At 37.4% G+C, this 20,096-nt stretch overlaps 1 protein-coding gene across 1 annotated transcript in view; it reads left to right on the top strand.

Annotated features, from left to right (window-relative positions):
• The window catches only part of SYNE1 (spectrin repeat containing nuclear envelope protein 1), a 300,005-nt gene that overhangs the window by 106,463 nt on the left and 173,446 nt on the right, over window positions 1-20,096 (top strand). The window contains 16 exon segments of the mRNA XM_032216017.1: window positions 2,890-3,026; window positions 4,304-4,481; window positions 6,252-6,434; window positions 7,054-7,197; window positions 8,446-8,547; window positions 8,549-8,601; window positions 8,716-8,774; window positions 9,109-9,161; window positions 9,692-9,909; window positions 11,330-11,503; window positions 12,205-12,358; window positions 16,056-16,199; window positions 16,578-16,668; window positions 16,671-16,738; window positions 17,209-17,526; window positions 18,817-18,972. Coding sequence (XP_032071908.1) covers window positions 2,890-3,026; window positions 4,304-4,481; window positions 6,252-6,434; window positions 7,054-7,197; window positions 8,446-8,547; window positions 8,549-8,601; window positions 8,716-8,774; window positions 9,109-9,161; window positions 9,692-9,909; window positions 11,330-11,503; window positions 12,205-12,358; window positions 16,056-16,199; window positions 16,578-16,668; window positions 16,671-16,738; window positions 17,209-17,526; window positions 18,817-18,972 — 2,232 coding nt within the window.

Genomic DNA, 20,096 nt, shown 5'->3' with positions numbered 1-20,096 from the left:
ACAAAAACAGTGCAGAACACAAGAACTGCAAAACGTGAACTTTAAATGCTTTCTCGGCCGAAAAGTTAATATATTGCAGCACTGCACTGGCACAAACTCTCCAGCCTCGAATCCAAAGGAGGGAGCATACTTTGTGCTTGTTCCACCTACTGTACATTTTTACTTTTTTTGTTGCATGTATTTTAGTTTCAGAAACTAGAATGTTTCAAAGCAAAATGTGCCAGCTTCTGGGTAGAAACTAATCAAGAAGAGAAGCAACTTAGAACTGAGGAGAAATTTCCTGACAATTAGAACAATTAATCAATGGAACAGCTTGCCTCCAGAAGCTGTGAATGCTCCAACATTGGAAGTTTTTAAGAAGATGTTGGATACCATTTATCTGAAGTGGTGTAGGGTTTCCTGCCTAGGCGGGTTTGGACTAGAAGACCTCCAAGGTCCCTTCCAACTCTATTATTCTATGCTATTCTAGTACTGTAGCATCTTTATTGCCATACCCCACCCCACCCCCCAAAAAATCCCCTCTGATTCCCATAAGCTCTCATAAGCTATTCACAAAAATAAAAATAATGAGTCATTATTTTATACTGTCCACCTATCCAGAAAAGGAAGAAAATAGAAATGAGCATTCCGGCCTGGTCATGTTGGGAGAAATGGGTGCTTCATAATTGTTTCTATCTCTTAGAGTAACCACTTTGTGAATGCATCCAGAATGTCTTCAAAATTTCAGATGCATCTATTCGTCATTACAATTTTAAAACACCTGCATTTGCATATAAAACTGCAGGATGTTACTAATGTTGTGGGATTATTTCACAGCTTCCTGTATGTATTCACACTGCATTTCATTGCTCTTTTAAAAACTGAAAAAGTGGAGCCTCTGAGCAGAAGCAGAAATAAGTTTATAGAAGGCTACTTAACTCAGTTTTCCAAGATGCTTTCCTCAGTGGTGTGCATCAGTCTTTTTGTATGGTGAAAAAAGGCTTCTTTTGTAAGTCATAGTGTAATTTAAAATATATTCTACTAGTTTGCTTGGCTTTTGTGGAATAGCAATGGGTGCTCTTTGTTTTTCCAAATTCTACAACTGCCCTCACTGTCCCTGCTTCCTGCCCATAAGAAACATTCCCTACACTCCTTTGGAATTTAAACTAAGCACCAGGAAGTATTGTAAGAATGTTGAACACTGCTAGAGAAACTGTAGTTCAAAGGGAAATAAGACTTTTATACACTATCCTGTCACTTTGGAATTAAAGTGTGAGAGCACCCAGCCAATGACAAATAAAGTGAAATTTTCCTCTCCTTAGGGAGAAAAATTATATTACATTCAAAGCACTGAAATAAGTGACTAATGATCAGTTCTCACACTTATGACTGTTGCAGCATCCCTATAGTCACATGATCAAACTTTGGGTGCTTGACAACTGGCATGTATTTAGGATGGTTGCTGTGTCCCGGGGTCACGTGATCTTCATTTGTAACCTTCTCAGTTGGCTTCTGATTAGCAAAGTCAATGAGGAAAGCCAGATTCACTTGCTGTATGTCATACAGTGCAATTTAACCATTGTGGCAATTTGCTTAACAATTGTAGCAAAAAGGTCAAAAAATGGGATGCAACCCACCTAACTGCCTTGCTTAGGAAAAGAAGTTCTGGGTTCAGTTGTGGTCGTAAGTTGAGGATTATCTGTGAAAGCAAATTTGGCATCAAGCTAACCTATAATGATAAAATAAAATATTGGGAAATATTTGGCTACGTCACAAGTTCCTAAACAATTTATATGATTAAAACAATTTCTATTTCATTTAAAACATTGATTCAGTAATAGCTTCCCTAATTTCATGGGTGCAGAAGAGAGAGGCCTTCATTTTAGAATGGGGGACACATCACATGGAGAGGACGTGGAGCAACATGTTTTTAATGAAAGATGGAAAACTATGATTAAATCTTATTTTTTTTCCAGGCTAATTTATTCCATTACTTCTTTCCAATTGACCAGTTTTAAAACCATGAGATTTCATTTCAAGTTGCCTAAAGATAATTGGCAATGGATGAGGAAGGAGGTGAAAACAATACAAAAAGCTGTGAGAAGCTGCAAGTTATGCAGTTACAATGTTTTCCTTTTTAAAAAAATCTTCCTTAAAAGTGTTGTCTTTCCAAGAAGAGAATGTCAACATTGTTTTAAATTATGAATACCATTTGTAATTTCTTACAGCATTTATCATGTGTACATATGGCCAGTAGAAGGAAATTGTGGTTTATTATTTTTATTTAACATATTCCAGGATTATTATTTGATTTTAAAAATGCTTAGAAGGGTAGAGTTTGACTTTATTTTAACTTTCTTTTAATTGAGAGGGTTTATTGAACCTTTGAATAATTACTTTCATTACTTTGTAAATAACTCAAGGTGACAAACATCTAATACTCCCTCCTTCTCCCCTTCCTCCTATACATGTGAGGTAGATTGGGCTGACAGAGAGTGACTGGCCCAAGGTCACCTGATCAGTTTTTGTCCCTAATGCAGGACTAGAACTTTTGTCCCTAATGCAGGACTTATGCTCCTGGTTTCTAACCTGATGCCTTAACCACTGGAGCTAATTGGCTACCTCCATACTTTCAAACCTGATTCCACTGATCAATCAGCCGAACATTTAATTAATTAATCAATTCATGAATTTATTCTTTCACAACAAAATGTGATATTAATTTTTCCTCTTAACATTGACCGGAATATATGCAAAAAGATTATATATATATATATGTCACTGTAGTCTATATAAAGTCCATTCTCATAGTAGATTTCATGGTTAATCGAACTGTTTGTTAAAACGCAGTTTATAAAGCATTCTCTTATGCTATCTTATAACCTTTCATTATGATTTTGTTTTATAAAGGAAACTCTGGATGCCCTAACAAAGGCAGAGTCTATTAATGATGATATTAAGACTCAGTTAAATGATCTTTGCCGGTTTTCCAAAGATTTGAGTACCTATTCTGCAAAGATTTCCCAGTTATTTAAAGAATATAATAGGTAAGTTTCCATCTTCCATATAGGAAGTTCTTGATTTATGACTGTAGGTTTAGTGACTGTTTAAACAGTTTGAACAGCACTTTAAAAAGTGACTTATGACTTTTTATTGTACTTACAACTATTGCAACTCCCATGGTCACATAATCAAATTCAGGTGTTTGTCAACTGGCATGTATTTATGATGGTTGCAGCATCCAGGATTACATTTGCAACTTTCTCACCCGGCTTCTGACAAGCAAAATCAATGGAGAAAGCTGAATTAGAATTGCACAATTCACTTTATGACTATGATGACTCACTTAATGACCACAGCATAAAGGTTGTAAAATCAGGTGCAACTCACTTAATGACCACCTTTCTTAGCCACAGAATTGTGGTTTTAAATCAAGGGCTTCCAATAGAAAGTTATCCTTTTTCCCACCTACATTATGAAGCTTTTTCTATACTGTAATTACTGTTTAAATGTGTTTCAAAGCAAATTAAAATATTACACCAGTACAAAATAAAATGAATCTCTCTTTGAGCTAACAGATGCCAATGTAGGGGACACTATTTTGTTATGATTTAGCTCATGAAGCCCCTATATAGATCTTTTATATAAATAGCTTAGGATATTGATATAATATCAAGTTCATATATCACCTTTTCTCAACCTGATAACCTTAAGATAAGTACAACTCTCAAAATCCCTCGGCCAACATAATCATTAGGATGAAATTTAATGTAGTATAGTGAACTTTTTTCCTTGGATCATTACAATGGTAGTGAAAGTTTTTGAGAACCACCATATAAATCAGGGGGTAAGCAATACAGGTACTATAAATTTATGCCCCATGTGTATCATCTATCTATCTATCTATCTATCTATCTATCTATCTATCTATCTATCTATCTATCTATCTACCTACCTACCTACCTACCTACCTACCTACCTACCTACCTACCTACCTACAGAATCTACCTATAGCTGTCTGTCTGTCTAAAATCAATCTCTCTCCCCACCCTCTCTCTTAAAATTGGTGTATTTTACAAAATCTTATGGCATTCAAAATAAAAACATTCACAACTTTTAAAATTTGGTAGCCTTGTGAAATATAAGCAGTTTTTAAAGAAAGTACTTTCATTTTGTTAGCCATGTCAGACGTCATTTTTTCATTATTCATCACTCTTACTTGAAAGGCCATCCCTTGGTGCATCATGTGAAAAGTTGTAGCCACTCCTTTTCTCCTAATATAACCCAAATCTATATTTCCATTTGTCTAACATGGTACCTGAAGTCTTTGCCTGCAAGCTTCAAAGGGATGCCAAAGTAAAGAGCAGGCCTTACAACAGAGATTCAGGGCAGTCTTCAGAGATTTTCAGCAATGGCTGGTCAATTCCAAAATCACTACTGCCAAATGTTTTGATGTGCCTCAAAATATCAGTGATGTTACAGCTAACATACAGAAAATACAGGTAATTCTTCAAATTCAATCCAGCGATTTCAGAGCATTAATAAAATGTACTTAAAATGGAATCTGGAACTAAAACCATGATATACTCCTTAGCAAAAAAATATTTTTCCATAGTATTATCCAATTAAAATGCTTCTATTCAGATGTATTGCTGGTTGTTTTCCCTGTTTCCCACTTTGAAGTAACATTTGAGGAAGTCAAATGATTGCACTTTCATTGTAGATCAGTGGTAGTCAACCTGGTCTCTACTGCCCACTAGAGGGCATTCCAGCTTTCATGGTGGGCGGTAGGGGTTTGCTGTAACTCTGCTTTATAAATTTTATAAAGTAAAGTTACTTCCCTACTTTATAAATCACCATCACTGTGGAACCGGTGGGCGGTTAGAAAGTTTTACTACTAACAGAGATACAAAAGTGGGCAGTAGATATAAAAAGGTTGACTACTCTTGTAGATAGAACATAACTTGTCATGTTACATGAATACAGAAAAATTGTGGCTAACTTGAATTATGTTTAGTGGAAACAAACTAGTCTTGAAGTAGTGCTTATGAAATTGGATTGCTTTCACTAAATGTCATAGTTAGGGTTTGCAGGTAGTTTTTGACTTGCAACAGTTCATTTAGTGACTGTTCAAAGTTACAATGGCACTGAAAAAAAGATACTTATGACCGTTTTTCACATGACTTTTATAGTATCTCCATGGTCATGGGATCAAAATTCAGATGCTTGGAAACTGGTTCATATTTATGAGAGAGTCCTGGGATCATGTGATCAGCTTTTGTAGCCTTCTGAAAAGCAAAGTCAATGGGAAAGTCAAATTCACTTAACAACCATGTCAGTAACTTAACAATTGCAGTGATTCGCTTAACAATTGTGGCAAGAACAGTCGTAAAATGGGCAAAATTCACTTAACAAATATCTCGCTAAACCACAGAAATGTTGGGCTCAATTGTGGTCATATGTCGAGGACTACCTGTACTTTACTTTGGGAAATTGCTATGCCTGTAGTAAAACTTAACAATTCTCTCCATGAGAAAAAACAAGTGAAAAATGGGATTCATTTTTGAAATTATGTATACCTGTGTTTTGCGAGTTACCAAATTACTTACATTTTGTGGAGCTATCTGGTTCACATTACAAATACTAATATTTTATTCCTAGTCCTTAAGTACTATTCTGCATAACCATGATTCTGTAAGTGTTGATTATATAAAGATTTTTTTTAATGTGCTTTTTTCCTCCTCACAGTCAGACTATTTATAACTTACAAAATAGACACACACAGAATCACTGAGAACCCAGTATTTATTTATGTTTGTATATGAGCAATGTACAAATATACAAATTGGAGGAATATATGTGTTCTATCTTTTTCCATTTCTCAGCCAGTACAGAAATATTATCTGGACAAGACTTGGCTTTGAATCCAAAACATTTTTTCATATGTATTGTGCAATAATGATACAACCAAATTGTCTTTATGTATGTTTATTAATAAATGCAGTAAAGGGAATTAAGCAGAATGGAGATTTCTATTGATAGAATATTGACTTAATAAGGTAATTAAAATAATTTTTAGAAGGAAAGTATTAGATGTTAGATATTCTCTCGACTCAATAATTGGAGAGAAACATTCTACATCTTAGGTCTAAAAGGTTACACGAGCAACATAAATTACAGGGTTTGTTTGGGTAGCTTTAGAAAATGTTGTGTTTATACATATTGCTTACTACTTTTATCATTAGTCTATATATGTGTGCATTTTGGCTTAGGAATTCTTATCTGAAACTGAGACTGGTCAACATAAATTAAATTTAGTGGTATCCAAAGGAGAACTGTTAAGTTCTATATTACCTAAAGAAAAAGTTAAATCCATTCAGACCAAAATTGCTTCAGCTAAAGAGGACTGGAAGAAATTTATTTCCACACTGCACCAAAAGGAAACAACTTTAGAGGTATGAGATCAATTACCAAAGAAATCAGTAAGTTGAAACCATTTTTTTAACTTTTCCTTCTAAATGTACTTGCACTTAATTCTATATTAAGCCTAAATGATGGACCTTACCTTTTATCTATACCTCTTTTCTCTCGACCTTTTATAAAGTTTTAAAAAGCCATTTGGCTTTTGATTACTTTTAACATAATTACATTTCGGAAAAGACAAAGGAGAATCTCTAAAAGAGGCAGATAGATTCTCAAATCCCAAACCTTACAAATTAGTAACCAAAACTTGTATTATGTTTGAAAAGGACTGAGAGGCCATATAGTCAATTAATACTGGGAAGATATGTTCCATATGTCTGGCAAGCTCATTTATCTTTTAATTAACTAAAGATTCTGGATGAGCTTTAAAGACAGTCTTACATATATTCTGTTTCAATAGTTTGGGTCAATCAGTACAGAACGTTGATTCTCTTTCTTTAAGCAAAGAAATATCTCATCTGGAACAGAGATCCCATTCATGACAATGTTAGATTTAATAGTGCTTCTGGATACTGGACTGTATGGTGAAAATATTTTATCCAAAATTATGGACTTGCAATGAATTTTCCCTATCCTGATTTTTTTTTCTAGAATTTAAAGGTACAGATGAAAGATTTCGAAACAAGTGCTGAACCTCTTCAAGACTGGTTAAATAAAACCAAAGAGATAGTGCAAAGCAGCAATAATAATCTGCATGACCTTTCCACAAAAAGGAGAGAACATCAGAATCTACAGGTAATATTAAGATATTCTCTCTCTATTTATTTAAAACATGTTTGGGGCCAATATAGTTCTTTATGAATGAAAGCAAATATATGTGTCCCAGGATGAAGTTGCAGGATCCAATCTGGGTGGGTCACTGGACCAGAGGTTTTTCTTCCAAGCTTTTGGACTCATGCTGGAGCCCATCTTCAAGGAACTTCTCTCTAGCAGAGTGTGTGCTGTTCGGTGTGTGGTATATGTCTGTTGTGAATTGCTTTTTAGATGTTGATTGGGATGTGTTTGATGGCTGGCTTTTAAGTCGTTAGCTGTCATTTGCTTGTACTGCCCAGCCCTTGCCTTCTAAGTACTTGATAGGCTGGTGGTAAATCAGCACTCCTGTTGACTGATGAGGAGCCTGTTTTCCCAGGCTTCAATCACTTTTCTGGCTATTTTCTGCCCTGCTTGTCCAACAATCTTAGAAGCTGCAAAATTGAATGTGTGTCCCTGTTCATTATAGTGTGAGGCTATCAATGAGTTCAGGTCTCCTAGTATGACAATGTTTCTTTAGGTTGTATGTTCTTATCTATGTACAAACTGATTCATATCTTCACTTGAAAACATTTCCAAAGACCATTTATCTGTTGAGGAACAATCTAGCAAATCTCATTTCAAAGTTCAAATCTTTTTGAACACCAGAACTATTCAATCCAGTGCTGATATGGTCTTCATTGCTGCAAGGGGATGTTTAATCTGATGCTGAAAAAAGAATCCCTCACTCTTGGCAAAGAGAAAATGGTAACAGAATGACTAGGCAATATCAAGAAGAAAAAGTGGCCTTATTCATGTTTAGCACTTTGGAGAAACCCAAATTTTAAGTTCTTGACTTTATAATCCCAGTGTTAAATATGGGGCTCAAAATAGCACACGTGGGAGAGAATGTTGATCAATAACTACAGACTAGGCTTCACACAATGTTTATAATCTTGATTAATATGTTTATGTCATGGCCATTTTATCCTACTGTTCATTAACAAACATTGTGATTACAGTAGATTGCTGAAAAACTGCTTGAAACTGAAGCACTATTGGAGGAAAGGTATTTATAATCCCCCTCCCCCAAAGAAGCAATACACATTGTCACACAACAAACTGATCATTAGGAAAGGTTTAGCATTTCCAAGTCCTTAACAGACCTTTTCCTATCCATCTATCTTCCTTGGCTGCTTGCTCTCTGTTTTTTCCCCGCACTAGTACTAAACAAATATGTGCTTATGCTTGCAGTCTGTCCTGTGAAGAAATAAAATATAATGAGCCTCAGCTCAGCAGATTAAAAGAAAAGCTCAGCAGCTTTGGGAAGAACAGGCTGCCAGCAAAAACTTTGTGGCACAGAGTTTCTCAGCTATCATCTCTCTATCTTGCTCTGAGCAACCTAACAAGGTAATGCTCCTATATGTGCTTTTTAATGCAACAAATCTGGTAAAAATGAAAGCCTGCCTTCTGAAATGCCACATATCTGTTTATCAAATGGCTTCTATCAGTATTTTAAACCAGTATGGTTGAAGACATACCTTATCAAGAAAAATATATATTAAGAAATAGGATACACACAGGTATCATTTAATAAGAAAGGAACTTTATGATTTTAAAACTAATACCAGCAGAAGAAAGAAGCACACACTGGTCATTTAATGCATTTCTCCTAAATCAGGAGGTCTCCAAACTTGGCAACTTTAAGACTTAGGGACTCAATTCCCAAATTCCACAGCCAGCATGACTAGCTAAGGAATTCTGGGAGTTGAAGTCCACAAGTCTTACATTTGCTAAGTTTGAAGACTCCTGTCCTAAATGGTTATAAAATGAAGACCTTGGGTGAGTCATCAGTTTACCATTCTGTTCATATATGTTTAGTTGATTTGATTTGATTTATTACATTTATTGCCGTAGGCCAGCTAGCAGAGCCAGATCTTCAGGCCTTTGTGGAAGTTCAGGAGGTTGGGGTAGATCTCACCCAGGGGGGAGACAAGATGTTCCAAAGGGCTGGAGCCAGAGCAGAGAAGGGTCTTTTCCCTGGACTCCATCTACTGGAATTCCTTGACCAATGAGATCTGCAGTAGGCCTACATCTGCTGGCATGTGTGGGGCAGCCATTGATAAATAATGCATATCGAACTGAATAAAAATGTGCATACTATACAATTAGCAAGTGTATCAATGCATATGTAACTTTAAAAAAAAAATATGATCTGTACTGAGATCCATAATTTGTTGCCATATGTGATTTTTATAAATGCAAGAAGGATTTAAAAAGTATAATCAAAAGAATCACCCAGCCACATTCATTAGATATGTCAAACGTGTACATAGTCTAGTTCCAAGTAAATTTTAATTCTGGATTCAGTGCTGTAGTGATATGTGAATCCTGGAGGAAACACAGAGGAGGAAAAATGGGGCAGTTAAATTTTTGCCCGTTTACTCATTCTGAACTTAGTTTTCTGAGATTTCCCTTTCTGATTTTTTTTCAACTCTAGTGGAATGATAGATTATCTGAATGGTTGGTAATGTTACATCTGTATGAATTTAAGGAAAAGGTCTCCAGAATGGACAGAATAGTAGCAGAGCACCAACAGTTCTCTCATGGACTGAAGGAGCTTCAGGACTGGATGGCAGATACAATTCAGGTGCTTGAATCTTACTGCTGCCCCACGGCAGACAAAAAAGCCCTTGATAATAGAATGGCAAAGCTGAGGTAAGCAGATAAGATGTCAAAGAATCCTAACACATCAGGATTTCCATTCTACATGTTTTTATTCATTGATTTATATTATATTTTCTAATAGTTTAAAATGGTTTATATAAAATTATATAATTCTGTCTGTCTGTCTGTCTGTCTGTCTGTCTGTCTGTCTGTCTATCTATCTATCTATCTATTCTATCTATCTATCTCTCCTATACCATGTGTGGTGAACCTGTAGTACATGTGTGCCAGACCGGAAGAGCAACCACCCACTGCACATGTATGCGCACAAGGGAAGATCAGCTAGCCATACCCTTACTGGGATTCGAACCTGTGGTGTATTACATCTTAGGCAGATGTCTTAGCCATTAAGCTAAGCTGATGAGAGCTGAATAGCTTGAAATAGATCTATACTAGTCTCCCTTTATTTATTATCAGCACAAATATAACACAAATATAACAAAGGCAAACAGTAAAAATGTTGGGTTTCTGTCGTGATGGACTCTTGTGACGAGCCGATTTACAGATGATGGAAGCAGTTAGCTTCCTCCCATAATTGGGGCATACCAGGGGGTTGTGACACTAAATATATACCTTCCTCCCTGGCTTCTGCTGATAAGGAGGAGGGCCTGTGGCTTAATGGCTAAGACGTCTGCCTAAGATGTAATACACCACAGGTTCGAATCCCAGTAAGGGGTATGGCTAGCTGATGAGAGCTAAATAGCTTGAAACAGATCTATACTAGTCTCCCTTTATTTATTATCAGGAAAAATATAACACAAATATAACAAAGGCAAACAGTAAAAATGTTGGGTTTCTGTCGTGATGGGCTCTTGTGACGAGCCGATTGACAGATGAGGAAGCAGTTAGCTTCCTCCCATAATTGGGGCATACCAGGGGGTTGTGACACTGTATATGTGTGTGTGTGTGTGTGTATTATATATATATATTAGATAGATAGATGATAGATAGATAGATAGATAGATAGATTAATAGATAGATAGATAGATAGATAGATAGATGATATAGATAGATATAGATATAGATATAGATATAGATATAGATATAGATATATGTTGTATTTGTGCTGATAAATAAATAAAGGGAGACTAGTATAGATCTATTTCAAGCTATTTAGCTCTCATCAGCTAGCCATACCTGCAATTTGACAGTTCGAATCTCACCACGCTCAAGATTGACTCAGCCTTCCACTCTTCTGAGATTGCTAAAATGAGGACCCAGTTTGTTGGGGCAATATGCTGATTCTCTAGATCACTTAGAGAGGGCCTGTAAAGCACTATGAAGCATAGTATAAATCTAAGGTGCTATTACTAGTTGCTACAAATAATAAAGATGGGACACAGCTATATATATAATAATTGGAAAAAAGGTACAGGATCATAAGAATAGAAACAGAGTCTCTGCTTTTCAGGCAAATCCTTTCATTAAGGCAAGAGAAGGAAATTCAAAATGAAATGGTGGTAACAAGAGGAGAATCTGTTTGGCAAAACACGTCAGTAGAAGGAACATCTGTGATTGAACAACAGCTGAAAATGCTTAAGGACACATGGGCTTCCCTCTTGTCTACGTGTATCCACTGCAAAAGGTAAAACACAATATGGGTATGGAATAATTTATAAAATGCACAATAGAAATTTCAGCATAACAAATTACAGAGAATAGTCTACGTCAGTGTTTTTAAGCATGATCCTAGACCCTGGGAGTTTCTCAAGACTATCTCAGATATTCCCAAAATTATTTGGGAATAATTGTGTCAGCTGTGTTGAAATGTAATACAATATTAAATTCCTTCAAATAATGGTAGAAACAGTAGCTGTTTAAGATTCTTTTTTCCTTTTCCTCTTTGTCAAAAATACTAATTCAAACATTGGCAAACAACATTTATCAACAATCAAATGTTGTTGATCAGCGATTAGTTATACATTTCTCCTTCTTGTTGTGTATGATAATTTCCTTAGGTATTTCTCCCAATTCCACAGATTCTATTTCATGAAAAGACCAAACTCTTGGGGATGTCGGCTAAATGAAATAGCTGGGCTTTTATAGACATATAGAGACAGCCAGGACAGCCAATTATTCAAACTAACTCTAGAGCCTTGCAAATAGCACAGCTGCTTTAATAGTTCTCTAATGTGGCGTGCTTTTTAGAATGCATGGCACATCCGTAATATAGGTACTCTTAATATATATAGAATAACTAGAACCATTTGTTGATAATGTAATGGAAGTTGATTATTGAATTATTATGATACAGAACTAATATATGTATTACTTTTAACATTTCAGCCAGCTTGAAGGAGCTCTCTCCAAGTGGACAAGCTACCAAGATGATGTTCAGCAGTTTACAAGTTGGATGAACAAAGTAGAAGCAATTATGAATGCTTCAGAAAGACAGTATTCGGAACTTAGGGAAAAAAAATCTTCACTCAGCAAATCTAAGGTTTGTAGAAAGTCGTCCTAAAATAATATAACTGCTATAGCATATTTTAGTAGTAGAGAGCCATTTTGGTCTATGGTTAATGTCATGGTCAGACCACTGCCTACTGAGGCTAGACTTTCCGGAGGCCAAACCCCCACTGTAGGGAGGAGGAAGCCGACCAGGTGGTTCCGCCCCGGCGACTTATGGACCCAGTAAGGTTCCAGACGGAGCTTGGGGTTATTAACCAGATGCTCTCGCCCACAGTTCGGCGGAGACTCTTGCTGCGGCCTGGCACTCGGCAGCATCAGAGTCCTCTGGACGGATGTGCCGCCACTAAGGCCCCTCCGGGTCAGCGGCCCACGGAGGCCTCCTTGGTTCACGAGGAGCTCCGTGAGATAAAGCGCCGAGGAGACGCCTAGAGCACCTGTGGAGGTCCGATAGGGTCCGAGTCGAGCCTGGCACTGTTGACAGCTTGCACCAAGGAGTACATTCGGGCTCTAAGAACAGCCAAAAGATCACACATTGCCTCCTTGGTAGCGTCCGCCGAGTCCCGCCCAGCCGCCCTGTTTAGGATAACCCGCTCCCATCCTAAATAGGAGGGAGACGGAGAACCCCTTACAGGGTAAGGCTGAGGAGTATGTACAGCTCTTGGCGGACAAAGTTGCTCGGTTTCGATCGGACCTGGACTCCACTCTGCAGATTCCAGCCGAGACACAAGGGAATGATCTGGCAGACCATCTCTGGGTTGAGTTTCAGGATGTTGCCTCCGGGATGTGGAAAGGCTATGCGAGCTGTGAGCGCCTCCACCTGTATACTGGACCCGTGTCCCTCCTGGCTGGTTGCCAACAGCAGTGAGGGTGACACGAGGTTGGATCCAGCGGTTGTTACCATGCCTCTCTTCGGGAGGGGCATCTCCCCACGCGCTGAAGGCGGCGGGGTGAGACCCCTCCTGAAGAAACCGTCCTTGGATCCAGCAGTTCTTAATAACTACCGTCCAGTCTCCCAACCTCCCCTTTGTGGGGAAGCTTGTTGAGAAGGTGGTGGCACTTCCAGCTTCAGCGTACCTTGGAGGAAGCTAACTATCTTGACCCCTTCCAGTCTGGCTTCAGGCCCGGTTACAGCACAAGAAACCGCTTTGGTCGCATTGACCGTGATCTCTGGAGAGCCAGAGATGGAGGCCATGCGTCCATCCTGGTTCTCCTTGACCTCTCAGCGGCTTTCGATACCATCGACCATGGTATCCTTCTGCGACGACTGCGGGAGGTGGGGGTGGGCGGCACTGTTTTGCAGTGGTTCTCCTCCTACCTCTCGGACAGGTCGCAGTCGGTGTTGGTGGGGGCAGAGATCGTCCCCGAGGCCCCTTACTTATGGGGTGCCGCAGGGCTCGGTCTTATCCCCCCTACTATTTAACATATACATGAAACCTCTGGGCGAGATCATTCGGAGGCACGGGATAAAATACCATCAATATGCGGACGATACACAGTTGTATCTGTCCGCCCCGTGCCAACTCAATGAAGCGGTGGAAGTGATGAACCGGGGCCTTGAGGCTGTTAAAGACTGGATGAGAGCTAACAAACTGGTGCTCAACCCGGAAAAGACCGAGTGGCTGTTGTGTTTTCCTCCCAATAATTTGGCTAATGTTCCATCAATCAGGCTGGGGGGACAAAATTTATACCCCTCAGACAGGGTCCGCAACTTGGGAGTCCTCCTGGACCCACAGCTGAGTTTTGACCATCATTTGTCAGCTGTGACCAGGGGGGCATTTGCTCAGGTTCGCCTGATGCGCCAGTTGCGGCCCTACCTGAACCGGGAGGCCCTCACAACAGTCACTCGAGCCCTTGTGATCTCTAGGCTGGAATACTGCAATGTGCTCTACATGGGGCTGCCCTTGAAGAGCATCCGGCGACTTCAGCTAGTCCAGAATGCGGCCGCGCGAGTGATCGTGGGCGCACCACGGTTCCCCACATAACACCGATCCTCCGTGAGCTGCGCTGGCTACCTGTTGATCTCCGGGTGCACTTCAAGGTCCTACTTACCACTCACAAAGCGCTCCATGGTAGTGGATCTGGCTATTTGAGAGACCGCCTTCTGCCAATTACCTCCCTGCGTCCCATCAGATCGCACAGGGTAGGCCTCCTCCGAATTCCATCCGCCAGTCAGTGCCGACTGGCGACTACGCGGAGGAGAGCCTTCTCAGTCGCAGCTCCGACGCTATGGAACAATCTCCCCGTGGAGATCCGCACCCTCACCACCGCCCAGGCCTTCCGCACGGCCCTTAAGATCTGGCTATCCCGTCAGGCCTGGGGATAAAAATCTTAGTTTGTCCCCTCCCGAATGATGAATGAATGTTGTGCTTTATTTTTAATATTATGTATTGTCTTATGTCTTTTGTCTTTGTACCCCCCTCCCCGTGTTTTGTAAGCCGCCCTGAGTCCCCTCAGGGAAAAGGGCGGCCTATAAATTATAATAAACACTCTAAACACTCTAAACACTCTCTAAGGCAACAAGCTAGAAAGCAAAAGACTGTGAGTTCGTATCTAGCCATGAGAGCCGGATGGGTGACTTTGGGCCAACTCTCTCAGCCTCACCCACCTCATAGGATTGTCGTTGAGAGAGGGAGAGGGAGGGAGAGAGATGATAGATAGAAGATAAATAGATAAATAGTTAGATAGTTAGATAGTTAGATAGTTATATAGATAGATAGATAGATAGATAGATAGATAGATAGATAGACAGACAGACAGACAGACAGACAGACAGACAGACAGACAAATAATTTTTCCCTTGCAGAATAAAAATACTATATTATCAAAGGATTTGTATTCTCTTGACATATTAAAATCTATTTTCTCAACTGTGAAAAAGTTTTTTTCTTTAATATAAGTAGCTCCTATTTTTAAAAAGACTTTAAAAATGTTTATCTGTGTTCTGATTACATGTGAATCTTCAGAATAGAACTTAAATTCATTTTTACTTCTTATTGTTTAATCAACAAATATAACATTATTGTTACTACTTTGAAATCCCTAAGAAACCTCAATAGTTCACAAATAAAATAATGGCAATATATAAGAATGCAGATGGGTGCAAGGTTTTAAATGTTTGATTTTTTTATTGAAATATTTAAAAACCTAATTGTACAACTGAAAAAAACTGTCAAAAAGTATAGGACTAGAAAAGGATCCATTTCAACATGGCTCAAACAATATTCTGTAAGATTATTAAGCGCAGGTTTGTTACATGCTGTTCCTTTCTAGAGATCTATAAATCTTCCATGTTTTGTTCCTCATGGTCAATACAGTTAATTCACAATCCAGAAAGTTAACTGTTGTTTCAAATTTTGCTTTGTATTATCTTCAGAAAAACTACAATTACTACATTTACTATGTAGCCTCATTTTGTTCTTTTATGATAACAGGATTGTAGGCAGTGGTGTACTAACCATTAAACATGTGCTTAGGGCACCAGGTCCAAAGGTGGCACCACAAAGTTGAGAAAGAAAAAAAAACAATGACGAATGTACAAATGTACAAAGGAGGGGGTCACCAAGATTTGTCAGTGCTTAGGGCAACAGTGAATCTTAATCCGCCAATGATTGTAGGCAAAGTCTCATTGGCAAAGTGAATCCTTTTGTTTCCTGTAGTTAGGTTCTAATTATATATCGTTTACAATACATATTATTTTAGGTGGTTAAATTGATGTTTGTTCTCTACAGTTACTTAAAGAAGAAATATTTAGCCACAGTACATTGCTGGAAGCTATTGAAGTCAAAAGCACAGGCATGACCGAGCATTATGTCACTCAGCTTGAACTGCAAGACCTTCGTGAGAAATACCAGCTTCTCAAAGACAGAATAATGGTATTGCTGCGTTTACAATGCTATGTTTATTCTTCTTCACCATAAGTGTTTAGTGAGGGTGTTAAAGAAATGCCTTTGTTTCTTTGCCCACGAATTTCATAGTATTTGAACGTTTGGGTATATGTATGCATGTGTGTATATTGATATGTGCATTTCTATTAGTTAAAGGGATCCCTTTTATTAATAGTGCCCATTAATTTGATAAATTAAGTACTAAGTACTAAGACTGGCATATTAATCTCTTAGCTATTTATTTATTAATCACTGGTTTACTTAAGAACATGAAAAGCAGTAATAAACTGTCACCGTTACGTATTTGGTCAGTGTCAGGAAAGTCTGTTGATTTATACCATAACGGGATATTTCTGACAACAATAGGAAACAATAACTAAAGCTGAAGGATACGTTCACTTGCATCAAGAGTACCAAAAGAATTTGAAGGCCTTTGAAGTATGGTTGGAAAAGGAACAGGAAAGCTCAACTCTTTATCACTTGAAGGTGATACAGAGCGATACGAAGCAACACTCCAAGAACTCCAGGTAGAATTTTAGAATAATTTTGTCCCAATAATAATTACCTTGCAGTTTATCCTTTGTTTTCTAAACTCCACTCAATTTGGAGTCTATTAGATTCCATTTTTCAGGTACATTTTGTTTCAGTATCAATATCAAATGCTAAGGCAGCATTCTGCAAGTTTGTTAGTCTTTTGTCAGGCCGTCTTTTAATGTTTTAAATTTGTCTAGAGCACACAAAAATCTTACTTTGAGCAAATTTATATTTTTTCCAAACTAACAGCAGTCAACCATTTGAGCTTGTGAATAAAAACTATTTTGCGTTAATTGGCTATATTATGTAAAATTCTGATCCTTTATAGGGCTCTGCATGGTTTGAAAATAATTTGGAAATAATAATCATATTTTTCCAGGTTTGTAGAAACAATGTTACCTTAAACAATCTAGTACAAAAATCTGGTTTAAAAAGTATAATATGCAATAATTTTGCATTTCAGGAATTACAGGTACATTGTGCTGAAGGACAAGCATTGCTTAATGCTACACTCCATGCTAGAGAAGAAGTAATTCCATGGGGTGCACCCCAGTTGGAGGAAAGAGTATTGGAGTCCCTCCGTCAGGATTGGACAGTCTACCAACACAAGCTTTCTGACGTTAGGATACAACTGAATACTACTTTAAGTAGACTAAAACTGATGGAGAATAAATTTCTGAAAATGGATCAGTGGCTCAAAACTCTGGAGGAGAAAGTTAATATCAGGACTAGCCGGCAATCTGACCAAGCCACAAAGGAAATCCAGCTTCAGCAATTAAAGGTGAGGAAATTTTACAATATATGAGCACCAATAATCATTTATTTCTGTTTATTGCGGTCATTGATAATTCATACAACTGAAATCTGACATTCATTTCTATGCAGATATCTTTATATTCTTAAGCTAAATATGATTTATTATTATTGTTTGGTATGAGCCAAACCTATTTATACATTGTATGAAATGGAGTTTAAATGGACTCCAGGAGATGGTAGAGGACAGGAAAGCCTGAAGGAATGTTGTCCACGGAGTCGCAATGGGTCGGACATGACTTCGCAACTAACAACAACAACATGAAATGGAGATATTTTTTGAAGAGAGGAGGGGAAGGAGGGATGGAGAGAGGAAGAAAAGAAATATTAAGCTTGGGTATATTAAGTGTACTTCAGTTTTGATCCACCTTATTGTCTCTTTAGTCTACCACTATACTAAGCATATAGCTACTGGAAATAAGGGCTCTCACTCTATTTTTAAAGTATTTTAAAGTTTTGGAAAAATAATAGAAATTGATTTTCGTGTCCTTTTTTCCAAACATGTTCTTTTTCTTTCTCACTACTACATCAGAATGTTCCTACTGATTTTTATACAGTTTTTAAAATACAAAGCATAGTAAGGAATCTTTATAGAGAAAAACTTAAAATTGCTAAAAACAAAATAAATCTTAATTTAATTTGAGAAATGTTGATTAGTTTAGTGTGCATCAAAGTTTGCAGCAAAATGCCTTTTGCTGTGTTCCTTACCAGACAGCAACTCAGATTAACTAGGTATCTTTATATAGGCTCAAGATATAGAGAGATGAATGGGTTATGTTGATGGGAAGAATTAGAAACATTAGAAAGCAGTAAAGTCAACTATGTGAAAGTCTTATGGGTAAGAAGAAAGGGAGTTTGTATGAGTCAATGGAATAATCTTTGAATATTTGAGTACAAAGGAAATACTGTTGACAGAGTAGGCCTTTTGGATTTACATATGAGAACTGACTGATATTTGGAAAGCTAATGTACAATAAAACAGGAAAAACTCCTTCATAAAAATGTATTTAGTACTACCTATGCAATAACAAGATTCTGCTTCACCAAGTTCTCTATTTAATATCTAAAGAATGTTGTGTCTTTCCGTAATGTGTGTCCAGCAAAAATAGTCTATAAATATTCTGTAAATTAAAATCCCAGGCTTATAATTCTTGATTTTATAAATTGAGATATTTCCATATTTGTGTTATTTTAAAAAATTCTATAAATTACATTTATGTCATTTCTGAAATATTTTTAAAATATTTCTTTATATCAGAATTGGCACGAAGAAATAACAGTCTATAAAAATGAAGTTGAAGAAATCGGGTTGTTGGCGCAGCATTTCCTGGAGGAAATTCATACTTCTAGTAGAATGGGAAGACAAGCAACCCAACTTGCTTCTCGATATCAAACTCTTGTTCTTCATGTACTGGTAAATAGTGAAAATGTTCTGAAAGCATCATGTAATAATTGGAAAAGATTTAGTGATTTTTTTAAAAGATATACTTTTAAGTGCTTTATTTTTAGAAATTCTGCTTCTCTTATCTCTGTATGTCTGAAGATTTAATTATACAGCTAAATATTATGCTAAGGATCACTCATCAGCTATTAATATTCAACTGGAAAGTTAGACTAAAATTAGTTTCAGTCATTTATATTACGCTGTACTGCTCTCAATCTGCCTCTATAATTTTCATCTATTTTATAACTGATTGTCTAAGGTAAGAGCTCTAACTCTTTTTATATAAAAAGTGATAATTCAGGAAATAAAGGTAGTCCTCAACTTACAACAGTTGATTTAGTAGCTGTTCAAAGATACAGTGACACTGAAAAAAGTGACATGGCTGTTTTTTCCATTTACAATTGTTGCAGCATCCCTGTGGTCATGTGATCAAAATTCAGATGCTTGACAACTGACTTGTTTTTATGATGGTTACAATGTCCTGAGGTCATGTGATCACCTTTTGCGACTTCCTTAGAAGCAAAATCAATGGGAAAGACATTTCCACTTAACAACTAGTCTACTAATTTAACTATTGCAGTGATTTAGTTAACAACTGTGGCAAGAAAGATCATAAAATGGGGCACAATTCACTTAACAACTATCTTGCTTAGCGAAGAACGTTGGGCTCAATTATGGTTGTAAGTCAAGGATTACCTATAGAAATGGTGATTAAAAAGTAACCAATGTTTTCTGAAGAGGTCAAACTAATTCTTATAGCATCTGTGAGTTCATTGTTGCAATTTTTTCAACATATAGTTAAGACTTAAAATGTAACTGCATATGAAAGAGTTTTCTCAGGTGCATTGGTAACTCTACCTTTGTACAGTTTCCTGGCGCTATTCCTTGTAATCCAGACACTGAGAATAGATTTCTCAGCAAAGAAATACTACTTGCATACATATTATACTATATGATCACAGAACATACAATGGAAGCACATGCAAATCTTGCATCCTTGGTCATCTGCCTACGTCAGACAAAGAGATGTGCAATATTGGGACACAACAATGTTTTGTTAGAGGTGGTATCAAAGTTCAATTAGCCTTCCAGCA

Source organism: Thamnophis elegans, chromosome 4 (assembly GCF_009769535.1).
Source record: "Thamnophis elegans isolate rThaEle1 chromosome 4, rThaEle1.pri, whole genome shotgun sequence".
NCBI lineage: Eukaryota > Metazoa > Chordata > Lepidosauria > Squamata > Colubridae > Thamnophis > Thamnophis elegans.
The sequence above is the reverse complement of the archived record's forward strand: the minus strand, read 5'-3'. Positions and strand labels throughout refer to the sequence as shown.